The sequence below is a fragment of the Schistocerca nitens genome, chromosome 2 (assembly GCF_023898315.1).
Source record: "Schistocerca nitens isolate TAMUIC-IGC-003100 chromosome 2, iqSchNite1.1, whole genome shotgun sequence".
In the NCBI taxonomy this organism is placed as follows: Eukaryota; Metazoa; Arthropoda; class Insecta; order Orthoptera; family Acrididae; genus Schistocerca; species Schistocerca nitens.
This window is the reverse complement of record NC_064615.1, coordinates 827,555,281-827,580,657: the sequence shown is the minus strand read 5'-3', so window position 1 is coordinate 827,580,657 and position 25,377 is coordinate 827,555,281. Positions and strand designations below refer to the sequence as shown.

General features: G+C 44.5%; 1 protein-coding gene across 1 annotated transcript in view; it reads left to right on the top strand.

The window, feature by feature from the left end:
* Positions 1-25,377, top strand: part of LOC126235364 (uncharacterized) — a gene marked incomplete at its 3' end in the record, with an annotated part of 1,261,863 nt that overhangs the window by 466,790 nt on the left and 769,696 nt on the right. Inside the window, exons 12-14 of the mRNA XM_049944087.1 lie at positions 2,992-3,249; positions 8,466-8,597; positions 22,901-23,197. Of these exons, the coding sequence (XP_049800044.1) occupies positions 2,992-3,249; positions 8,466-8,597; positions 22,901-23,197 (687 nt within the window). The remainder of the gene's footprint in view (positions 1-2,991; positions 3,250-8,465; positions 8,598-22,900; positions 23,198-25,377) is intronic.

Below are 25,377 nucleotides of genomic sequence, written 5' to 3'. Positions count from 1 at the left end.
ATCTGTGGAAGCTGGTAATAGCCGTAAAGCTTTGACAGGTAGTGATTGGTGTCCTCACCACTATCACCGTTATAGGTCTAACCATAACAGTAGTAGACGTAGCAGTGTATAGGCCACTACAGTAAGTAGTCCTATTCGACTTGCGTGTATCAAAATGTGCTATGAAGCAATTGCACGCTACCTATAACTTCTGGAGAAACTTCCTTAGAATACTTTGTGTAATAAAGCAATGAAAATAATTCGAGGTCGATGATGCTGGTTTTGGAAAGTGATACAGAATTTTAAGCAACATGCACCAATTGGGTTAAGTTAGAACCGCTTCCTTATGCTACCTAGCTATCTTACACTGATTTTTTTTTTCAAGGGAAGATAATTTAGGAAATGAATTTATGAACTTGACAAAGTATGTATACAATGTAATACGAAAAACTGTTGTGTCTAGCTCCTACAGCATAGACACAATGAGGTAGCTAGGTGCACGCTAAACTAACGCAGACGGGCGTGAAGTCTGAAACAGGATACTGGATTAGAACTATAAAGAAAAGAAGGGAGCTTCTTTTATACTTAACTTTAATGAATCCTTGGAATACATCTCTCTTGAATATTCGTTAGCTATAAGCACTGATACAAATGGCGTCTTGCTAGGTAGTAGCTATGGAATAAGCTGAAGGCTATTCAATCTGTCTCTCGGCAAATGAGAGGAAAGCTTGATATGTCTGGTCGCAAGCTATGTCGTCCGTACAACTGGGGCGAGGTCTAGTCCGTGTCTTGTGACCTGCCATGTGGTGGCGCTAGGTTTGCGATTACACAGTGGCGACACGCGGGTCCGACATGTACTACAGGACCGCGGCCGATTTAAGTTACCACCTAGCAAGTGTGGTGTCTGGCGGTGACACCACAAAAAACCTTCCAGTAAATCTATGACAATTTACGGAAAATATTCAGTGAGAACAAAGATCTTAGTTCACGAAGAAAAACTGAAAAGGTAAAACAATTTCAACTGCCTTGCTTGTGAAATATCTTATGACTACGACGAGGATATGCAGATAAAGTCGATATATATGCAAGTAGCTGTGAAACAATATAAGGCATAAAGCAAGGAAGGAAACACAATGAATACAAAATTGTTAAGGCTTTCGTGGCCACTTGTTGACAAACTGCCTATTGGCTTCTGTCTCGGGTTCTTCGGCAAACGTTCATCTAATGATTTTTCTGACGTTTCGCCAGCACGAGTGGCTGGCATTGTCAAAGCTTCACCCTCCATTGCCTGTGGTGAACCACAATGCCACAATGCCAGCCACTCGTGCTGGCGAAACGTCAGAAAAATCATTAGATGAACGTCGGCCGAAGAACCCGAGACAGAAGCCAATAGGCAGTTTGTAAACACAATGAAATTTTATAAAATAATCGCATTATCAATCTTGCTATATGGAAGCAAATCGTGGTTTACTGAATGAAAGACCAAAAAAAATATGCACAAGGAATAGAAATTAGATTTGTTTGAGCATTGAATGGATGTAGAAGGATAGATAGAATAGGAATGTAGGTATTCCGAAGGGGTCTAAAATTTGGAGTGCGAAAGAAAAAATGGATGAAAACAAAAAAGAGTGGAATGAACATCTACAAATAATTGATCGAGGGAGACTACCATTTAAAATAACAGAACTTTAAAACAAAAGAAAAAAGAGATCCTGCCAAACCGAAAAAAAAAAACACTGGAACGATGACAGACCGCAATTGTCCTAGTGCAGAGGAAGAAGTGTCATTATTGAAAACAATGTACTTTCCTAAATATTTAAGCATTTCTCAGTACAAAATCGCAGCACGAGTTGCATCAAAATTTCCCCACGACCGTTTGTTTAATTGTAAATATTTGCAAATGAGCTAACGAGGCGAAAACAGATTCGGAGAAATTCTGGTGCAACTGGCGCTACGATCCAATAAATGTATTATATATTTACTCACAGGTGCTTTGTGTCCAAAGAAAAGTGTTGGACAATATATTTAAGCATTAGTTCTGCGAGTGACCTTTAGTATCATAGTGATGCCAGGTACGAACCACAGAGCACACGTGTAGTACCAGCACTTTATGTGGTAGGCAGAGTGTTTTCCCCCACAACTGTCCTTCCTCTCCAGCAGTCTACAGCGTGACTGAATAAACTGTTAACAAACCGACATGCCACATCGGGCATACAACAATCAGTAATTACTCAGGAACCGGGGGTCGCAAAAGCCACGAGAGGGCGCTACGGTAACGTGTGTGCTCGCATCATCGGAGACTGGTTATTTCGGCCGCACATTCTCCTGGCCATATTTGATGGTCGCGCATATCTCGTATTCCGGCGAGAGGTCCTGCCAAACATGCTAAATGCCGTTCCCAAGCACGTTCGTCGCCGCATCTTTTTCAGCACTAAGGAGCACGTTTGTGTTTTAGCAAACAAATGAGGACACGTCCGCAGACTACCTTTCCCGGCCGCTGAATTGATCGCAGTGGGCCAGTTGCATGGCCATCCCGATCGTCCGATCTCTCCCCAATCGATTTTTTTCACTGCACATGGAACACCTGGTACATCTCCGAAGGACCTAGTGATCAGGACGTCTTTTGAGACACACATAGTATCTTTGAGAAGGTGCGCGTCGATGTTAGGCGCGTTTAGATGCATTGTACAAAACTTTTAGCACCTCCTGTAGTGGGCTCCTCATTTGTAGCATGTGACTACATAACTACAATGCCATTTAGCAGCCTCGGATGGCCTTTGCGACTCCCCGATCCTACGTGGTTACAGATCCAGGTCGTAAGCCCGACGTGCCATGTCAGTCTGTAAACGATCTTTGAGTCGCAGAGCCTGCTTCTACTAGATACCCCATTTCTAGGCGATCATGAATAGGTCGAGAAATGTGCACAGTCCCTTACAGTAGTCTTCACCGTTATTTGGTTCAGGCCGGCCAATTAGTATGAGTTATTAGGTACACTGACACCTGAGTGAGTAGGTGTTCCGGCCAGCAGGTCTGCTGGCGGCGCACGAACAGCGCCGGTTGACCACGTACCAGCGTGAGGACTCCAGCTCGACGAGTTCTCCCACCTCGAGCTCGACTTCGGCGTCTTCCTCGCAGTCGACGTCCGCGTCGTCGTCGCCGTGCCCGTCGTCCTGCTCACTGAGCGCTGCCTCCTCGTCCGGCAACGGGCTCGCTTCCGATGCAGGCGACGTCCCGTTGCTGGTCGTCAACCCAGCGCTGCCACCCGAAAAGGTATGTCACCCGTTTAAATTGAAAAATGTCACAACTATCACTTGTTAACCCCTTCAATACCAGTATTTTAGGTTGGAGTTTTAGTGTGTTGCCGAGTGGGCGACCACTCCTTTTTTTTTCTTTTATTCTTGTAATAGGCCAATTCCAAACACGTGCTATGTTTCATTTTAACCGCTTCCCCTACGTTCTCTTGCAGTTCTCCTCTTTAGGTGCTGCTTTCCACTTTGCTACTGTTGACGTGCACACTGCCTATGTAGACTGTCACCTTTAATTTTAGTCTTATTTCTGCAGTTGCTGCATTTTAGTGACACTCGTCCGTTATTGTTTCCGTTCGGGCGCTAAAGACTACACTGTTGAGCGCCCACAACACCATATCCATCCATCCATCACCATTTTTTTCCGGAGTGAAACACAATATTGCATGCTTATTTTAATTACTCTTTAGTCAGAAGTAACGATGTGAGAAAACATCACCCAGTGATTGTTTTGCAACGCACGGGGGGGGGGGGGGGGGGGGGGGAACTCAAGGGTTTTCATGAGTACTTCTGGCGATTCAGAAAGCGATTGCACAGAAACTACAAGATGTACAGAAAACAGACACACATCAGTGGATAGTGCATCTCTTCAAGTCTTCAACTCACGTTAGAGATGCTTAAAGAAGGCACCGTTCGTGATGCGCAAACGGCGTCAATACGTGCTTGTAGTTCACTGACACGAATTTTTCAGGAAGGCGCAACAGCATCCCGCATTTCAAATATGTTTGTTGGATGGATTGCCTATAAGCACAGGCGAACTAATTCGATGCAACCGTGCGGAGCGCTGTGGAGCAGAGGTGTAAAAATGGAACATGAAGACAGCACAACCTACTCGTGCGAGCTGTAATTACGAGAGTTGCCCAGAAAGTAAGTTCCGATCGATCGCGAAATGGAAGCCACAATGAAAACCAGAAACGTTTTATTTGCATCAGTTAGGTACACCTTCCACGTACGTCTCTACATAGTCGCCGCTCCAACTTCGAGTTTTGTCGTAGTGTTGTATCAACTTTCCAATATCCTCGTTATAGAAAGCAGCCGCCTGTGCTTTCAGTGAGTTATCTGCACTGGCCTGCAGCTCGTCGTCTGTGGAAAAATTTTGCGTTCATGGCCAGCGGTTCTTGTGAGCAGAGATGAGACTCGGGGGCAGCTAATTACGGACTGTATTGCGGATGATCAAACACTTCTCATCGGAAACGCTGCAGGAGCATCTTCATTGCCCCTACATCTACATCTACATCTACATTTATACTCCGCAAGCCACCCAACGGTGTGTGGCGGAGGGCACTTTACGTGCCACTGTCATTACCTCCCTTTCCTGTTCCAGTCGCGTATGGTTCGCGGGAAGAACGACTGTCTGAAAGCCTCCGTGCGCGCTCTAATCTCTCTAATTTTACATTCGTGATCTCCTCGGGAGGTATAAGTAGGGGGAAGCAATATACTCGATACCTCATCCAGAAACGCACCCTCTCGAAACCTGGCGAGCAAACTACACCGCGATGCAGAGCGCCTCTCTTCCAGAGTCTGCCACTTTGCTAAACATCTCCGTAACGCTATCACGGTTACCAAATAACCCTGTGACGAAACGCGCCGCTCTTCTTTGGATCTTCTCTATCTCCTCCGTCAACCCGATCTGGTACGGATCCCACACTGATGAGCAATACTCAAGTATAGGTCGAACGAGTGTTTTGTAAGCCACCTCCTTTGTTGATGGACTACATTTTCTAAGCACTCTCCCAATGAATCTCAACCTGGCACCCGCCTTACCAACAATTAATTTTATATGATCATTCCACTTCAAATCGTTCCGCACGCATACTCCCAGATATTTTACAGAAGTAACTGCTACCAGTGTTTGTTCCGCTATCATATAATCATACAATAAAGGATCCTTCTTTCTATGTATTCGCAATACATTACATTTGTCTATGTTAAGGGACAGTTGCCACTCCCTGCACCAAGTGCCTATCCGCTGCAGATCTTCCTGCATTTCGCTACAATTTTCTAATGCTGCAACTTCTCTGTATACTACAGCATCATCCGCGAAAAGCCGCATGGAACTTCCGACACTATCTACTAGGTCATTTATATATATTGTGAAAAGCAATGGTCCCATAACACTCCCCTGTGGCACGCCAGATGTTATTTTAACGTCTGTAGATGTCTCTCCATTGATAACAACACGCTGTGCTCTGTTTGCTAAAAACTCTTCAATCCAGCCACACAGCTGGTCTGATATTCCGTAGGCTCTTACTTTGTTTATCAGGCGACAGTGCGGAACTGCAGTGTGCGGCGGACAACTGGCATGAGGAAGGAACTGTTCGACAGTTGTGTTATGTGGGCTGCATGACACAGGCGAAATCTAACCAGGCCCTCATACTTGGCGGGAGACGCTATTCCCTACGCATCTTTACGTGCTCACTGTTCGCTCAGAATTGAAAACAGTGACGCGATACGATCGACGGGCACACTAGAGACACTGCCCAACACATTTGCGGAAAGCTTTACCGTATTCTCCCAGTGGTTTCCATTTCGCGACCGATCGGAGCTTACTTTATAGACAACTCTCGTATTAGGACCCTGAAAACCATTTGCAGGCTTCCCTTTACTAGTGGGATATTGATACATAGCAATAACCCGCAGCACATCTCCATTGGTTTTCTGACGACTGTCGTGGAACAGTTGCTTTCTTCTGAACCACTCAAAAGGAGAACAATAATACACGCCAGAGTTTCCCAAGTCTACTTCACTTTCAAGTAAATGACAAGTATTACACAAAGTGATACACTATTTCATGAAGTTACCTTGTGCATGGCGTAAAACAATAATTAACATCTACATAACAGACAAAGGTGAAAGCCATTGAGCTTTTTCACAGAAATGAACTGTATCTCATATATATCGAAATCTGTAACATAGTTTCCACTGAATAACAAATGTGTTTCTCCTGCAAGATTTTTCAGGACTATCTAAAATTTTATGAGATTATTTTTCAGATAACAATGACTGAACAAATACAAATTTTCCTTTCGTTCATTAATCCCAATGTGTTAAATTATGTAAGAAACAGTCTAAAAATGCAACAGAAATTCTATCTTAAAAAGAACTCACGAGAAGGTGAAGAACATTCCATTTCATTCTAATCTCCCTTTGCACTTGCTAGAGCATACAGACAGCGATATTTGGGCTTTACCTCTTGACCTAAATCGACCCATGCCGTATCATTCCGATTAAAGTCCAGGGAGCGACCTCGTGCGCGATCTTCTTGTACTGTAGGTCGATACTCGACCATACAGGCAGTACGTTGCGATAGTGCATTAATGTCCATCGCATGGAATACAGTCTCATATACCGCTGTATAATGTAACATCAATGACGAAACAGTACTTAGTAACCACTTGCAGTGCACTACCTTCCTATTCATAGCCAATACTACTCCCGTTATACTGTTTTCTATTGCTGCTGATATTAATCTATACTCGTCTCATCAGAAATCCTTATCCTCTTCCCGTTTCACTTGACTGACCTCATGATATCTAGATTCAGCCTTTGTATTGGTCTTTCCAGATTTTCCAGCTTCTCTACTACGTTCATACTTCTGACATTCCACGCACCGTCTCGTAGAGTGTTACTGTTTCGTTGGTTATTCCACCTGTTACTTATCGTCAGCTCCCCATTCGCAGTCCCCTTCTGGAGATATGAATGGAGACTAATCCGGAATCTTTCGACAACGGGGAGATCATCATAAAACTTTTTCATTTACACGCCACAGGTCTTGTGCATACGCCTTATGTGTCTTTAATGCAGTGGTTTCCATTGCCTTCTGCATCCTCCTACTGTTGATCATTCCTGATTCATCCGCCTTTTAGGGGCAGTTTGCCGCCCCAAGGGCGGAAGAGTGCCCTTAACCTCTGTCCGTTCGTCCACTCTCTTTGACAAGGCCGCTGGCAGATCGATGACAACTTCTTGTGCCGGAAGCCTTCGGCTGCCATTGCTGATGATTTTTACTTGAAATTTAAGACATGGCTAAGTTCGAAGCCAGGACGTTTCGATTGCTGGTCAAAGACATTACCCCTACGCAACGGGTGGAGAACTTGGAATTTGGTACTGATACAAGGTTTGTCTGACAACAGACGATCGGTTCACCCGCCATGCTTCATAAGTGTCATGTGAATCACCATCTTTGTCTCAAGCCCAGACTCTCTCGGAATACACTGGACAGAGTAGTAAAATTCAAAAGACGAGAGGGCTGCAAGAAGCTACACAGGGCATCCCTCACTGAGACCACTACGCAAAAAAAGTGGCGAATTGTCAGAAGTGAGTACACTTTCTGGGTTTCTTGCAGACACAGTTCTGCTGCGAATTGGGTAATAGATGCCTTACACTGCGGGCACTATGTCACAACCGGAAAGCACTCCAAACCGGAAGTACCAGGGAGTGTACAGTTCTTGTGGTCGCGAAGTCTAAAATGCCTACAGATTCAGCGTGACATTCTGGCGGGATATAAACCAAATTCAGTGTCACGTCAAGGGGGAGCGAAATGGTGCCAGCTGTTTGATCAAGGGCGTACAGACTTGAGTGATGCTGTGTGGAAGGAATACCACCGACATTGACAACAGACGACAGTGTGCAGGCCGTCGAGGAACTGATTCACAATAATGTAGACTTTCCGATTATGAGGACGTTCGCAAGTAGGTTGTCGAATGGCTCCGTGACCAAGAAGCTGCTTTCTATCGTCGACAAATGTAACGATTGGTAGAACGTTGTTTACAGAGATTTCGTGACTCGAAAAATAGTGTCATGCATCTGTGTGCAGTATTCAATTACATTACTTGTCCAGTCATAATATGTAACTTACTTTCTGAAATCCTCTCGTAGATCTCTGGCTCATAGCAGAGTAGTTAATATCTCGCAGATCAGTCCTCCCTTTCCTACTATGCTTCCCCCTCCCCCCCCCCCTCCCCAATTTCCGTGATTTATTATCAGTCAGTCTATTTTGTCCACTATCATGAAGCCAGACGGTTACAGCATGAGGTAATGTGACAAATTCATTTACATACTGCATCTCTCGTTACACAGATATCGTGTCATTTTACACTGTGAACACAGTTGGCACATGCAGCCTAACTCATTATTTTTGTATCCCATACTGGCGGACTACTTCGATACGCGCTGGTGTTTCAGGTCGTGGGTCTCGCGCATCACTACACCAAACACTACCTGTACACGCTGCCGGCGCTCTTCCTGGCTGTCGTCAAGGGCAACGCGACGCTCGTCTACCTGCTGCTCAAGTACGGCGCCGCAGTCAACTTCCAGGTCAGTCTAGCCACAAGCAACGCCGACATTTCATTTTCAGTGACAGCAGTAGACCATTCATTGCCTTCATCCGAGCTGCTATTGAGTGTTAAGTGCATATCTCAGTGGGGAAGGTAACTGCGATGAGTGTTCATACAGGGAATTATTTGGACGGAACAAGAAACGGAATGGGTGAAGCCCTACGGATCGACCCCATCAAGACTTTCACTGATGGAAAAAAATCACAGTACCGAACAGTAATTGATGTAGTGTAACGAAATTTTGGGAATACATTCGTCTAGGTAACATATTTAAGTGATTAACATTTCAAGATCACAGATTAATGTAAATACGAGATAAGTCAATGCAAAAGTGAAATGCTGGCACATTAATAACCGGTGTAATCGCTAGAATGTTGAATGTAAGCACGCAGACGTGCATACATTATGTTGTGCAGGTGCAGGATGTGAGTTCGTGTGATGTAGTTCCATGCCTGTTGCACTTCATCGATCACTACAGGGACAGTTAATGCTGGTTGTGGGTGACGCTGGAGTTTTGGTCCGATGATGTCCTATGTGTGCTCGGCCCGAGGCAGATCTGGTGATCGAGAAGACCACACTCGGTAGACCTTGTTGTGTTACAACATCGATGTGTGGGCAAGCGTTATCATGTAGGAAAACATCCCCTGTAATGCTGTTCATGAATGGCACCACATCAGGTCGAGTCACCAGATGTACAAATTTGCAGTTAGCATGTGTGGAATAGTCAAGAGAGCGTTCCTGCTGTCATACGAAATTGCACCGAAAACCGTAACTAACTAACACACGGCGACCACAGGCATCGAGGAAGGACCAGCGTTCATCAGAAAACGAAACAGACCACTACTCTGCCCTCCAGTGAGCTCTTGCTTGACAGCACTGAAGTCGCAAATGGCGGTGGTTTGGGGTCTATGGAATACACGCTACAGGGCGCCTGGGTCGCAAATATCCTTAAACCAACCGATTTGTAGCAATTCTTTGTGCCACAGTAATGCTAATTTCTGCTTAAATTGCTGCTACAGATACAGAACGATGCGCTAGAGCCATACACCGCACACAATGGTCTTCCCCCTCGGTAGCGCCACGTGGCCATCTTCTTGCGACCGGTCATTCCCGTACCCACCGCTGCCAGCAATCATTTACGGTGGCTACATTGCTGCTAAGTCTCTCTGCAATATCGGGGAAGGGACATCCAGCTTCTCGCAGCCCTATTACACGACCTCACTGAAATGCAGTGAGCTGTTGATAATGGCGACTTTGTCGTATTAAAGGCGTTCTTGACTAACATCAACTCACCATGTCCAATCTCAAAGATAATTAACTCTCAAGAGCGTTACACCGTGTATTTAAAGCAAACCAGATTTGCATCCTCGTAGTGGCCCTATAGCGCCGCTCTTATGCGACTGGTGGAAATCTGAATGGACGTCATCTTATAGAAGTAGAAAGACACCTATGAACTTTCGTTTATGTCGCACAATTACCTCTATGTTCCGTCGGCGTACTTAAGGTAAGCCCACTTTATGATGCTTTCATTATCATCCATCATACACAGAGAAAATGTCGCGGAACTTCAGTATCAAGTAAACCAGTTACTCGTACTTTTAAAGCCATAAGAGATAAATTTTCCCCAAAGGGTAAGTGTACAGCTAACACTTTACCAACAAGGATCAGATTATTGGATCATCTGATAAGGCATCCATGAATAACTAACTAGACGCTGGAAACAGTAGATGATGGAAAATACTAGGGACAGACAAAGATCTGACTACGCAGTACAGATTGTAGAATATGTTGGTAGCAGTTACGTAGATATGGAAAGGTTAACACAAAATAGGAGAAGACCGAAGGCACTGTCAGAATATTCGAAAGATCGATAAGTTAAGAAATGCGGATAAGTGCAAGCAGGACTCGCGCATCGAGAGTTCCGTGAAAACTTAATGGCATGTATAGATCCCGGGAATGATGAATCTCGACGAGCTTTGCCTGTTGTCGAGATCGATAATGCCAAGACATCCGCCTCGGGAATTCCAAGACTTTCTACAATGACGAAAATATATTTTTGTCATATGATGTAGTTATAAATTAACACCTTTCGTATTTTTTCCTTTAGCTGTACCGTGAAAGCTTCCTTCTTGTCGAATTTCGTGATTCTAGGTCAACCAGAAGTACCCTATCGGTTTAGATGAGTTTACGAGCGTCAAAATATGTAGCATTAATGGCCGTATCTTTTTACTGCCCTCACTTAGAAGCTTATGTTTATACACTGCCAAGGGATGTGATGTACATTTCAATTTGATGCATCTATCGGTTCCTAAGAAAAAGGGATCTTAACAGACAGACAGTTAGTAGGATAACAAATCACAGATAGTTTTTCGCAAGATATAATTACAAATTAACAATTGGCACTATCTGACAAATTTCATGACTTTAGGTCAAAGGAAGTAGCCTATAGGTTTTGATGATCGACTCTGCGAGTGTCAATACATGTGATACATAAATGACCGTGTCTTTTAAGTTCATTGACTTACAAGCTTACATTTACTACACCGCAAAGGTACTATATACACTCCTGGAAATGGAAAAAAGAACACATTGACACCGGTGTGTCAGACCCACCATACTTGCTCCGGACACTGCGAGAGGGCTGTACAAGCAATGATCACACGCACGGCACAGCGGACACACCAGGACCCGCGGTGTTGGCCGTCGAATGGCGCTAGCTGCGCAGCATTTGTGCACCGCCGCCGTCAGTGTCAGCCAGTTTGCCGTGGCATACGGAGCTCCATCGCAGTCTTTAACACTGGTAGCATGCCGCGACAGCGTGGACGTGAACCGTATGTGCAGTTGACGGACTTTGAGCGAGGGCGTATAGTGGGCATGCGGGAGGCCGGGTGGACGTACCGCCGAATTGCTCAACACGTGGGGCGTGAGGTCTCCACAGTGCATCGATGTTGTCGCCAGTGGTCGGCGGAAGTTGCACGGGCCCGTCGACCTGGGACCGGACCGCAGCGACGCACGGATGCACGCCAAGACCGTAGGATCCTACGCAGTGCCGTAGGGGACCGCACCGCCACTTCCCAGCAAATTAGGGACACTGTTGCTCCTGGGGTATCGGCGAGGACCATTCGCAACCGTCTCCATGAAGCTGGGCTACGGTCCCGCACACCGTTAGGCCGTCTTCCGCTCACGCCCCAACATCGTGCAGCCCGCCTCCAGTGGTGTCGCGACAGGCATGAATGGAGGGACGAATGGAGACGTGTCGTCTTCAGCGATGAGAGTCGCTTCTGCCTTGGTGCCAATGATGGTCGTATGCGTGTTTGGCGCCGTGCAGGTGAGCGCCACAATCAGGACTGCATACGACCGAGGCACACAGGGCCAACACCCTGCATCATGGTGTGGGGAGCGATCTCCTACACTGGCCGTACACCAATGGTGATCGTTGAGGGGACACTGAATAGTGCACGGTACATCCAAACCGTCATCGAACCCATCGTTCTACCATTGCTAGACCAGCAAGGGAACTTGCTGTTCCAACAGGACAATGCACGTCCGCATGTATCCCGTGCCACCCAACGTGATCTAGAAGGTGTAAGTCAACTACCCTGGCCAGCAAGATCTCCGGATCTGTCCCCTATTGAGCATGTTTGGGACTGGATGAAGCGTCGTCTCACGCGGTCTGCACGTCCAGCACGAACGCTGGTCCAACTGAGGCGCCAGGTGGAAATGGCATGGCAAGCCGTTCCACAGGACTACATCCAGCATCTCTACGATCGTCTCCATGGGAGAATAGCAGCCTGCATTGCTGCGAAAGGTGGATATACACTGTACTAGTGCCGACATTGTGCATGCTCTGTTGCCTGTGTCTATGTGCCTGTGGTTCTGTCAGTGTGATCATGTGATGTATCTGACCCCAGGAATGTGTCAATAAAGTTTCCCCTTCCTGGGACAATGAATTCACGGTGTTCTTATTTCAATTTCCCGGAGTGTATTACGTGAAATAAATATCAACTTCATAAGTCTCCGCGTTCCTGAGAAAAAGGGGTCTTAACAGGCAGACCTACAGGCAGACAGTCAGAAGACAAATGCCAAAAATTTTTTTCGTCTGATATACGAATTAAGAATTTTCTGTTTTTTCCCTTTGGTTGTACTGCGAAACCATGCTTTTTGCAGAACTTCATGATTTTTGGTCAGCGAGCATTACCCTACAGCTTTTAATGAGTGATTTTGCGAGTATCAAAATATGTGACATATATAGCCGTATTTTCTGGCCGCATTGACTTAGAAGCTGAAGTGTTTTACACCGCCAAGAGACCGTAGATCTTAGTATGTGGCATGCATTTCATCTTGAGACGCCTGCCCGTTCCTGAGAAAAAGGGTTTTGAACAGTCGGACGGACAGACAGACAGATGGATGGACGACAAAGTGATCCTATAAAAGATCCGTTTTTACCGATTAAGGTAGGGAACCCTAAAAATGACATTCTGTTACCTTAAAACCATTTGTCTGTCTCTATTCTAAATTCATAGCGCTCTTTTATTCAAAGCGAGATTTTAAATAGCCTCAAACGTGCTATTGTAGCCTCGGAGAGAGCAGCAGCGATAGTTGCTGACAGATCATGACTTGGTCGTCCTGAGATAGTGCATGGCAGCACCCAGAACGCTCTGGGCTTCTTTATCCATTCGTCTCTTTCTTCCCAACCTTTCCACGTGCTCGCTTATTCCCTCCTGTTATTTATCACGCCTGCGGGTAAACCGTAACGTGTCGAGGCGCCCCCATTTGCAGCGGGCGCTGCCTTCCCACGGAACACTTAGCGCGCGCCCAGCGCGGCGCGACGCTGTTATCGCGGCTGCCCCAGGGCGCAGAGGAAGGAGGTAGTGGCAGCATCGAATGCGCCCTCGGTGGGGAACCTTCTCCACCAATCAATGCATCGCTATTCATTCTCGTCACGTGGCTGGCTGAGAAAACACTGCCTGCCGTACCTCTGATGCTTCCCCATTTCTGTTCCCCACCAAAATATCCCTTTTTTTATTTCCTAAAGGCTTTAATATTTCGTAATTACACCACTAGCGAACGGGATTTTCTTTTCTAATTACCGCCGAGATTTATGGCGCCACTCGGAGAGCGCTCTGGGGCGCCAGTTATATATCACTGTCAGGGTGGCGGGGACGATCTCGTGGCTCCGTCGGTCAGCTTCGTGGCGAGTCGGTGACAAAGAAAGAGGGGGGGAGTGGGAGGGAGGAGTGGAAGAATGGGTTGGGGTGGACCCAGAGAGCTCGCGTGCGGCTGCCGAATTTATGAGGCACCTACTGCCGGCCGAGCTCTTTCACGCTGGAGATAATAACCTCTCCTCCCGTCGAGCATGGGGTGTGGGAGATAACGGTGGAGAATGGAGCTAAAGCTAGTGACGCTCTTCATCTGCACCGGGAATGGAACACACGAGCTTCAGAGGGAAGGTCTTACTTTTACGACCGCTTATTGCATCTTGCGCGCATCGTCAGTGAATGTACCTGCTTCTGCGACCGAACGAGGTGGCACAGTAGTGATGTACTGGACTTTTATTCGGGATGATGGTGATTCGAATCACCATCTCCCCACAAGCTAAATAAGTTAAGGTAATAGCTTGGCTGGTGGCATGGGCGTCCAGATGCGCCCTGTCCCCATCCTTAAATCTGTGGTACATTTTTTTTATTAATTTCAAACTTCTCACATGTTTACAGACAAGATTGTCTCTGACTCTGCCCAGCCGCGTGCAACGGGTAACGCAGTGGCCGTAGTAAATACTACACAGCTTGGTCGCCAGGTTCTTCGCAGGAAATATCACCGTTTTCTTGTGGCGGCGATTTCGGCGTTGTTTTGCAGTCTTGGAGGATGTGACTCTTATCAGCACATTGCTGAAATGTATTAATTATTGGAAGGGTGTCCACAGGCGAAATTTTGTTTGTTGAATAAAGACCACTACAGTCGTTGTCAACCCTTTATTAAAGGTAGGTCCAGTTTTGTAATTTAAATTACATCGTCAGGTGCAAATCTTGATATCTTGGAAGAGCTGGAGATCTTCAAACCAAACAGTTATTTTCAAACTGAATTAAGGCATAAAGCCATTTTGGTTGACTTTGATTACTGAAGTGAATAAGCTGGTTCATTGTCCCCCCCCCCCCTCCACTTCCCACACCACTTTCTTCGGTAGTGCATTTTCTAGGGCTTCTCTCCTTGTTGATAATTTCTAAAACTTATTTCTTAAACTTTTTTAGTTGTATAAATTTTTAAGATTATTTTAACTCTAAATTTTATGTTTGTAAACGGTCCACAATAGATTCTAGGCTTTTATCCCTAAGTCTATGAGTTACTCAGTACACTTCTCTATCTATATTAACATATTTATTTTTGTATGTTCAGTTCCGAAACGTATCTCCCTTCCCACCATAATCAGCTCTCTCGTCTCATTTGTTCATACTTTCTGCTTCCATTGCTGCGTTTTAATCCATGACTATCGCTTTTTTTTAATGTTCCCAAATTTTAACCCTGGTAGTGTATGCCTCTGAAATTACCGCAAGAACTTTACACTATGGTCATAGTGACCCTCAATTATTTGCTGGAGAAACTGCCGAAAAAATGGTGAAATTGGACTCTCACAGACTAAACTCATTTTATTTCACCTCTGTCATTAACGTTTTCGATCGATATTGGTATTAACGCGTCGAAAATTGGAGACTAAGTAAAAACTGTGATGGAAGCTTTTCAATGATGACACTTAAAACTGATCCGAAACTAGACTATATTTGTAGTTTAATTAGATGAAGGTGCTATTCATTTAATGAAATACACATATTACACAAATATTTTTAAGTGTTCTCAGTTATTCCTAAATACATTAGTTCATTATTTACACACTCTGGGAATATGGACTACAGTGTTATCAGGAATTGGAAGGCCTCTTCCATTATGGGCAGCCGTGTTCCAGCAATGGCCATTCATACCGGGTTCTACTGTATTTTCTTCGTCGCTATCTGAAGATTCGACACACTGATCAGTTTCGCCATTGCCCATAACTGTTGCAGGAGCATCCGCTTCGGAATCGCTTCCATCACGAAAGTCACTTACGTCCTATTCACAGTTTAGTTGTTCTAGTAACGCTTCCCGTATGGCATCTTACGTTAGTAAAATGTCATTACTACTTGGCATATTCACATACACAGTTACACACTGTTTGCTCCAGGATCACAGTGACCCGTCAAAAAATACTTCTGTCAAATTAACTAAACAAAAATTTCGCACAGCTTCGAACGTCTGTCCCTTACCAGGTATCACCCATATAATGGTGGCAGCGGGCTGTATATGTACAGTGGTGAATGCATAGTATAAAAAAAAAACATGTAGGGTAGGAGTGATCTTGGTGCACACTTACAGTGTAAAAGAAAGGTTTGGGGTCGGACAGCGGACTGTAAAAGAGGTTTGACCGCGATTATCTAAGTATTCAGCCGTGGGGACACTTTTCATCACTGTGATATGGCTTTACGTAATATTGTTTACTGTCTCTTCCTTTTTTTTATTCAGATTTGCTCCAGTTAATTTAAATTACGAAACCGGTAGTTTCTTTATTAAGGGTTTGCAACACCTGCAACGTTTTTATTTAACATTGCTTAAACAGATTACCCGTCTTTTCCCTGCCGCTGCCTTGTACAGCCATTAATGAGCTACTGAACGGGACAATTGTAACAGCTAGAACTATACTCGATAAACATCTGTCCGACATCATTCTCCGGTTCCCACAAGAAAAGCCCCTTCACAGGGGCCCATCTCTATCTCCATATTAAGTTTGCGTTTGACCCGACGAAGCTCACTGACACTTCATTCAGTTTTACATGGCAGAGCGATTGTAGTAGAGTAGCCTATGAAGAACACGATCATGATACACTGTAGGTGTATTCACCTACTCTTCATCAGCGAACCAAAAGATAGAAAAAATACAAATTTCTGAAGTATATGAGAGGCAAAACTGATGAAATATCGAAGTCGATAAAGTGTTTGGACTTCTCAAATTATGTGGTTGTTAAACTACACGGGCTGCAACCCTCCGTGACATCCAGCTAGAGATAATTACGTGATCTGTAGTTCAGTTACCATGTCTACACAAAAACTTGTGAAACCAGGTGGACGACGGCCGTTTTGATTGATTTCCAGGCAGAAAAGAGTTTGTTCTACTGACCAATTTGATGGTTGTTTTCGAATGTTTCCCACATCAGTTTCATATTAATAATATGAAATGTGTGCTTTGGACATACTAATGAAATACGCTTACCTTTAAGCTACACCAGAAATCTGCCTTATTAACTGGATAACAATAAAACGCTTAAAATACAATGAGATTCGTGTAGGTAGTGCCAAATGTATATCTTGAGGCACGATACATTCTCAAACTCAGCTAATCAGTTGTACCAAAAGTGAAACTCTAAGAGTCGTATTCCATTTTGGATAAATTTCTGCAGTCGCCCATGATTGATGCCTTGATAAAGCAGGCTACCAATGTTCTTCCCTGTTCTCTGCCAACCTGGCAGGTATTGTAAGTTGACTCTCAACGTACATAAATGTAATGCACTGCATATAAATGTCATCATCTAAGAGTTAGCACACGGATCGATTTAAAGTGTAACGACCACACAAAAGTAACTGTAGGAAAGATAGAAGCTAGACTTAAGTTCATTAAAAAATGGTTAAAATGGCTCTGAGCACTATGGGACTTAACTTCTAAGGTCATCAGTCCCCAATAACTTAGAAGTACTTAAACCTAACTAACCTAAGGACATCACACACATCCATGCCCGAGGCGGGATTCGAACCTGCGACCGTAGTGGTCGCGTGGTTCCAGACTATAGCGCCTAGTAGGTTCATTAAAAGAATCCTCTGGATGTATAGTCCACCCATGAAATTTGCATCCACAGATACTTGCTTCTCGATTTGGGTTGCTTACCAGCTAGGGCTGATAGAGGAAGTAAAAAGACAATCAGACAATCAAAGAGGAACATTGCTTTTCCTCAATGGTTCATTTAGTAAGAAAGAAAGCGTTTCAGGCATGATCATTCAGCTGCAGTAACTGACACTACAAATCACACTACTATGACGAACAAAGGGCGGTACTTCGCTTGGTCTAATATCACGGAGAAATTTAGCGTTGAAGCTCCGAGATCGTACGTTTCAGAAGAATAAACCAATATATTCTTCACGTTTCTCGCAAAAAGGTCACAAATGTAAAATTAGGGAGATTCAGTGTCACGAGGAGGCTTACCAATAACCGTTCTTCCCTCGAATAATTCTCACAAACAGGAAAAGAGAAGTTACAATGGTGCACTAAGTAAGTTCTGCAGTTTACCGTAAGGTGACTTGCAGAGTTCAGATGTAGTTGTAGATAGTGACCATTGTCATCCACACGTTGTTTTGCACTGTAAATTGACTATGAGAGCGGCGATATTCACGAGATCGGAGGGAACTTACACCACACTCTTGACACATCACCACTTGAAAACGTAGAGCATTAATATTTAGGAAGCGAAAGTATCCCATGCTTAGGACAACTAAGAGATGGCAGCCATCAAACGCATTGACGCCAAGCGTCTTTACCAACGCCCTCTCATCCGTTACGCCCATGAGCAATACAACGTCTGACTAATAAGTACGTGGAACATCTATTTCATTCTCTGTGGCGACAGGAGAGTTGTGTCTCCTACGCAAATGGCATATCAGGTTGAATTGTTTATAATAGTTATGACAAGAAGAGAATAGAACATTTTAAAGTGTGGTGCTACAGAAGAATACTGGATAGTACGAATAAATAATGAGGAACTGAACCTAATTGGGTAAAAAAAATCAAGGGGCAACTTGACTGAAATAAATGGTTGGTTTGTAGCGCACTTCGAGAGCATGAAGTAATCATAACTTTGGTAATGGAGCGAAGTCTGAGGGGTGAAAACTGTAGAGGGAGAGTAAGGTTTGAACACAGTTAGCAGGTTCAAATGGATGCAGTAGTCAGGCATAAATGAAAAGCTTACACAGGATAGAGTAGCGGCGACAGCTGCAACAAACCCTTCTTCGTATTGTAGTCCACAACAGCAGCAACGGTCCTTAAATACTACCTTGTCGCACAAAGGGCGGTACTTCGCTTTGACAGACATCTCTTCTTTACAAACGATTTTCTCAACTTCTGTTTCTAGGAATTCTTCATACATATTTTAGAACATTTCGTAAGCACGAGTTTCGTTTACTAGGCATCGACACGAAAGTGTACACGAAGTTTTGAGATATGAGTTCTGAGGCCTCAGGTACCAACAGAGCGAGCTACGCCTGCAGTATGCTTGCTGACAGCAACAGAGGGGCTATAGATCTCAAGAAACTCATCGACCGCTAGCGCAATGTACCTATGTTCCGTAACTCCACAACAAATTAACGACAGTGTGGTAGTTCTACAGTTCTTTGAAACTATAAAGTGGAAGATGTTTACACATACAGTGAACTAACGCATCTAATGTCTAAACTGAAGAGGGACTGAATGTATACCACTACTCTGTTTTTCTTTTTTTTTCTTTTTTTTTAGTAAATTTAAGAAGCAAGTCCTATCTAAGGGAACAAATGTCTCTAACAAAATTTTATCATTAGATGTTGTTTCCTTTAGTAGTGTTTCTCGCTATTTTAACTAAAGTTCCTTTCTACGATTTAAGTGGTTTTTTGCTTAATCAGACTGTAGAGACACTGAAAGAAGAGTATTCCAACCAAATGAAGAAGTGGAACAAGTGTCCAGTAGCTTCAGTCGCTTAGAAAATGTCGTCACAACTGGTCTTTTCGTAAAAATGTATCCAAGCGATCTTGAATCATGGGGAAGTTTATTACATATCACAGCGGTTTTGTCAAGAAGTGCTTTAATTATGTCACTTCTCAGTCTAATAAATTCTCGAAAACAATATAATTAAGATTTCCGCTAGGGAACTTGGCTATGAATTGTGCAAACCAACTTATTTGAACAGCGGCCACCACCTACTCGAAATAGTGGAGAGGCTTGAGTGGAAATTACTGGAACAATGTATTCTCGAAGTTTCTTGCAAAAGCGCAGCGGCTCTTGGCTGTAATAGGACGGTTAACAGCAACATTCGCGCCGCCATTGTGACGCTGGTGGCAGAGCGAGCGACCTGGGTCTGCCGGCCGCTTTGTCTGCCCACGCGACTCGCACCGTTGCATCCAGAATAGCGCCTGTCAGCAAAAAGTTTAATGTTAACAATTTCCGCTGGGCATTGTCCTGTCGCAGTAGAGCTGGAGAAAAAACTTCTACGTGCACCGAACGGAACATTTTCTCGTACAAAAATGGAAACTGGTAGCCGACAGGTGCGAAATGAATACAAAAGGTATATACTGAATTGCTACAACGTTAGAAAGAATATAACGTGATCTGTCATTTTTCCAAAGCCTCGCAACTAGTTGGAAACAAAGGGAGAACGATGTTGAGTACAGTAGCTCAAAATAAGCTGTTCTCTTTGTAGCACTAACGTAACCGAAATAAACTTCATAATATTTACAGAATTAGAAAAGCTTCAATTTAAGTTAATAAATTCTGTCGTTTTTTCTTTTCCACTTTCTTCCTGTTCCCGTCTAATTCCAATCGTATATGCTGGTGTTTGTATGTTCTCATACATGGACTTGACCGATTTCTCAGAGAAGGCATGGAGAAGTAATTTTCATGGCGTACAGATCCTATGGAAAGGTTCTGTAGGGTTCAGCGACCTAAATTACAATGGCAGTGTAACAAATTAGCCCAGCTACCAAATTAATACCAACATCCACTCTGTTCGATAACGTTCATCTGTCACCTCAGCCACTCTTGCTCCCTGAGGGCAGTCCCACATCAGAAACACATTTTTTTAGTTTCCAGGTGATGTACACTACGTCATGAAAAGTGTCAGAGGAAGAGTATGAGAGGCGGATTCGGCAGTATAACAGGAGTTGGGGAGTATACTGTTGTCAATAGAGAAGCAATAACAGCTGAATTGGTGGGTCAGGAGAGCTCAGTGACTTCCAACGTTGACTAGTCATTGGATGCAACCTCAATAAAAAAATAAAAATAAAACACAACATGCGGTACATTTCATCCCTTCCGAAGCTGCAGAAGTCCTGTGTTGGTGATGTTACTGTAAAGTTGAAACACGAAGAAATGACCAAAAGCTAAACCAAGGCCAATCATAATTAATGTACTGACGGACAGGGGGCGTGGTTGACAAAAATCGCACGACATCAATGAAGGAATCACCCTGAAGAATTACCAGCAATCCAGCTAGTACAATGGCTCAGCATAGGGTGTTAAAAAAGAACTGAATGCCATGTTCGACGGAACGCCCGCAGAACGTTACCTGCCAGCATGCATAGAGCAAACAATAAATATGAAGCTAGTGCTGTTATGTTGCGGAGGCATTTTTGTAGTTATGGTCTGGTCCCTTTATTGCACTTGAGAAAACGTTAAATGCGTAAGGAACAGTTCAGAGATTATCACAGTTTGTTCTATAATGGCAATATGCCACATTATAAAGCAACATCTGTGAGGAGATGATTCGAGGATAGCAACATTCTTGAAATGGACTGGCCTGCCCAAAGTCCCCTCCTGAACCCACTGGAACAACTTTGGGGTAAGTCAGAACGTTGACTTCACTCCACATTCCAGCATTTAACAACACTACCTACTCCGCTTTCGGCTCTCGAGGAAGAAGGGCTGCCACTCCCTCACAGACATTCAGACAATAACTGAAAGTGACTCCAGCAAGGTTCAAGCCGTGGCAAATGCGAAGGATGGACACAGACCGTATTAATGTCGACTATTGGGTGTTCAGATACATCAGCTAATGTATGAGTTTAGCTTAGTCGGGATGAGTTCCAGTGTTGCCAGCTTCATTTATAATCCTAAGACTATTAGGGGAGGCTTATCCCAGTGCTGTTATTAATTCTAGGATATTAGTCAAACATGTGCCCACTTTGGTCGATTCTGGTCCAGTATCAAGCTTTCGCAAAGTTATACTCAATTTTACATGTATTCTTCCTCATTCCCATCCATACTAGTACAAGCGTTAGGCTTTTTTTTTCCTAATGAGTTTGTGGCACGTATGGGTGATAACACACAAATACACACCACACACACACACACACACACACACACTCACACACACACACACACATATATATATATATATATATATATATATATATATATATATATATATGGTCACGTATGGCACCCCGTGCAGTGCCCTCAATGCTTTGCAAGTGTTAGTTGTGACCACAAAAGTATGCTTTGTAGGTGTGAGTGCAGAATGCTGGAGCTAAATGACGAAAGTCTGCATTGTGTGGTCGTCACATTCGGTCATTGAATAGGATTGTGGTGACAAGTAAGAGGACGACAGCTACATATGTCAGTGCAGAACTGAATGTCGCACTCACAAACCCTGTCAGCACCAAAACAACACGAAGGGAGCTCCAGCAGCAGGGAAATGCAGGGCATGAAACGATTTATTAGTGACGCATATGCCTGTAGCAGGACTGTGTATTGGTGATGAAGCCATAAAACTTGGACTACACAGCAATTCAGAAACATCATTTGATCATATATGTGTTATTTCACACCGTTTCCAACTACTGGCCGACTTTACATCCCAAGAGCGAAATGTGCTGGAGATTTGGTAATGATCTGGGCATGCATATCGTGGTGTTCCATGTGTCCCTGGTTACTCCACAAGGTCGAACTACTGTCAGAGAATTTTGGATGATCAGATCCATCTGGTGATACAATTTTCGTTCCCCAACGGTGGTGCCGTCTTCTAAGATGAGGGACCCCTGTTCACACTGCTCACTTCGTCAAGTACTGGTTTTGTGACCACAGGGATGAATTATGGCATCTCCCCCGACCACCACAGTTCCATGTTATTGAGCCTTTGAAGTCTACTTTGGGAAAAAAGTGCATGTTCGCTATGTAGCACCATAATTGTTATTTCAACCTGCCACACAATTCTGCAGGAAGAATGTTATAAGATTCTCTTAAAAAGCATACATGGCATGTATTTATCCATTCTGAGAAAACTGTAATCTATTTTGAATGTCAGCCGTTTTCTTACACCATATTAGGCATGGAAATGGGTTGCATTTTTGGTATTGATATACGAGTATTTTCATCCATCCCCTGTATGTAGCGCAGGGAAATAAGTAGCTATATACAACATGGCAGTTGTTTGAAATTCTATGCTGAGATGCACTGGTTGTTTGCAGGATGGACAAGGGAACACGCCTCTGCACCTGGCTGTAGCACAGCAGACAGTGCCGTGGGAGTGCGTGCTGGACCTGGTGGAGCGGGGCGCGCAGGTGGCGCTGAGCAACAAGGCAGGCGTGAGGCCCGTGGACCTGGCGCCCGGGGACGTGCTGGCCAGGCTGCAGGACCAGATGCTGGCCGACTGCTGGGCCGGACTGGCGCCCAGCTCGCCAGCTGCGCAGCAGACCACCCAGCAGGCGCAGCAGGCGGCCGGCGCGCAGCAGCAGGCCGCGCAGCAAAACACCCAGCAGGCGCAGGTAGGGCCGCAGTGTCTGCTGTACTCGTCAGTAGCGAACTATACGTTGAGTAGTCCTGGACCCCAGCCTGCCAGCTTTACAGCAAGGCACACAGTGGCCACAACAGACAGCTGGAACACAGCAGCAGGGCGCTATCCAGAACACTCAGCAGCCACAGGAATGGAAGCACTGTGTGACTTATTAACCAACAGCAAAGTATACACTGACTAGACGTCTATCAATTTGTCTTTAGCAATGGTACAGGCACCAGAAAAGCAGTTCTGCCATTGAACTTGATGACGGAAGCAAGAGCAAAGAAATATCAAACCACTTTCGTAGGATTTGTCGACCTAGAAAAAGTGTTCATCAAAGTAAAATGATGCTCGATTTTCGAAATTCTGAGAAAAACAGCAATAAGCTGTAGGGAAAGTTGGGTTCAAAAAATGTTCAAATGTGTGTGAAATCTTATGGGACTTAACTGCTAAGGTCATCAGTCCATAAGCTTACACACTACTTAACCTAAATTATCCTAAGGCCAAACAAACACACACCCATGCCCGAGGGAGGACTCAAAACTCCGCTGAGACCAGGAAAGATGGGTAATATACATATTTACAGGAACGGAGAGTGAACAGTACGAGTGGTAGACCAAGAGCGAAGTGCGTGGACTAAAAATGGTGTAAGACAGGGATGCAGTCTTTCACTCCTGTTATTCAATCTACACATCGAGGAAGCAATGAAGGAAATAAAGATTCAAGAGTGTGATTAAAACTAAAGATGAAAGGATATCAACGTTAAGATTCGATGACGACATTGCCAGCCTCAGTCAAGGTGAAGAAGAATTACGGGATCTGCTGACTGGAAAGAACAGTCTAAGAAGTACAGAACATGGTTTTAGAGTAAATTGCAGAAAGACGAAAGTAAAGAGGAGTAGCGGAAATGAGAACAGCTAGAAACTTAATATCGTAACTTGGTGATCACGAAGTAGATTGAGTTAAGGAACAGTGCTATCTATACAGCAAAAGAACCCACCACAGATGGAGAAAAGAGGAGATGAAAAGCTGACTAGCACTGGCAAAAAGGGCATTTCTGGGCAAAAGAAGTCTGCCAGTATCAAATATAGGCCTTAATTGAGGAATAAATTTCTGAGGATGTGTGTTTGGAGCACAGCAGTACATGGCAGTGAGACGTGGACTGTGAGGAAACTAGAACAGAACAAAACAGAAGCATCTGAGATGTGGTGCTAAAGAAGAATGTAGAAAATTAGGTGGAGTGATAAGGTAAGGAATGAGAAGACACTCTAGAGAAACGGCGAGGAAAGGAACATACAGAAACCACTGACAAGAAGAAGGGACAGGATGATAGGAACTCTGTTAAGATGTTGGGAAATAACTTCCACGGTACTACAGGGACCAGCAGAAGGTAAAAACTGTAGGGGAAGACAGATCTTTATATTCCAGCAAGTAATTGAGGACATAGCTTGCAAATGGTACTCTGAGACGAAAACGATGGCAGATGAGAGGAATTCATGGTAGGCCACATAAAATTAGTGAGAATACTGATGACTCAAAACAAAAAGTCTCAACACTCACACAGATAACGCTGCAGCAAAACACACAGCAGGCACAGCTCGCGTTCTATGCAGTGTTGATAGCATAAGACCCAGGAGTCTGAGGTAGGGAAGCACTTACCACCATATTCAGTAGTAGCAGAGTCCATGTGGCGTAGCCCTGGCACCCTGCCCATGAGCTGGGCAGCTGAAAACCAGTTGACACAGGAGGTGTGTGGCAGGCAGCAGTGGGGCATACAGCAGAAAACCTAGGAGGCTGAATAAGGGAACCACCGTCCACTATGTTCAGCAGTAGCAACGTATACATTGTGTAGTCATGGTGCTCAATCCACGAGTTGCATAGTAGAACGATTAATATGCATAGGATGCTGCTCACATGAAGCAGTAGGCCACACAGCAGAATACCCAGGGTGCTCAGCTGAGAATCACTGCCTGTTGTATTCGCCAGAAGTAAAGTATATATATTGCAATCCCTGCACCCAGCCCGCCAGTTATGCAACACATGCAGCATGCAGTTGGGTCGCAACAATAGGTCATGTAATACCCACCACGCATAAACTGGAAAGCTCCATCTGCTGTGTTCATCAACTGTGTGGTCCTGGTATCGGCTGTGCGAGCTGTGCAGCAGAAT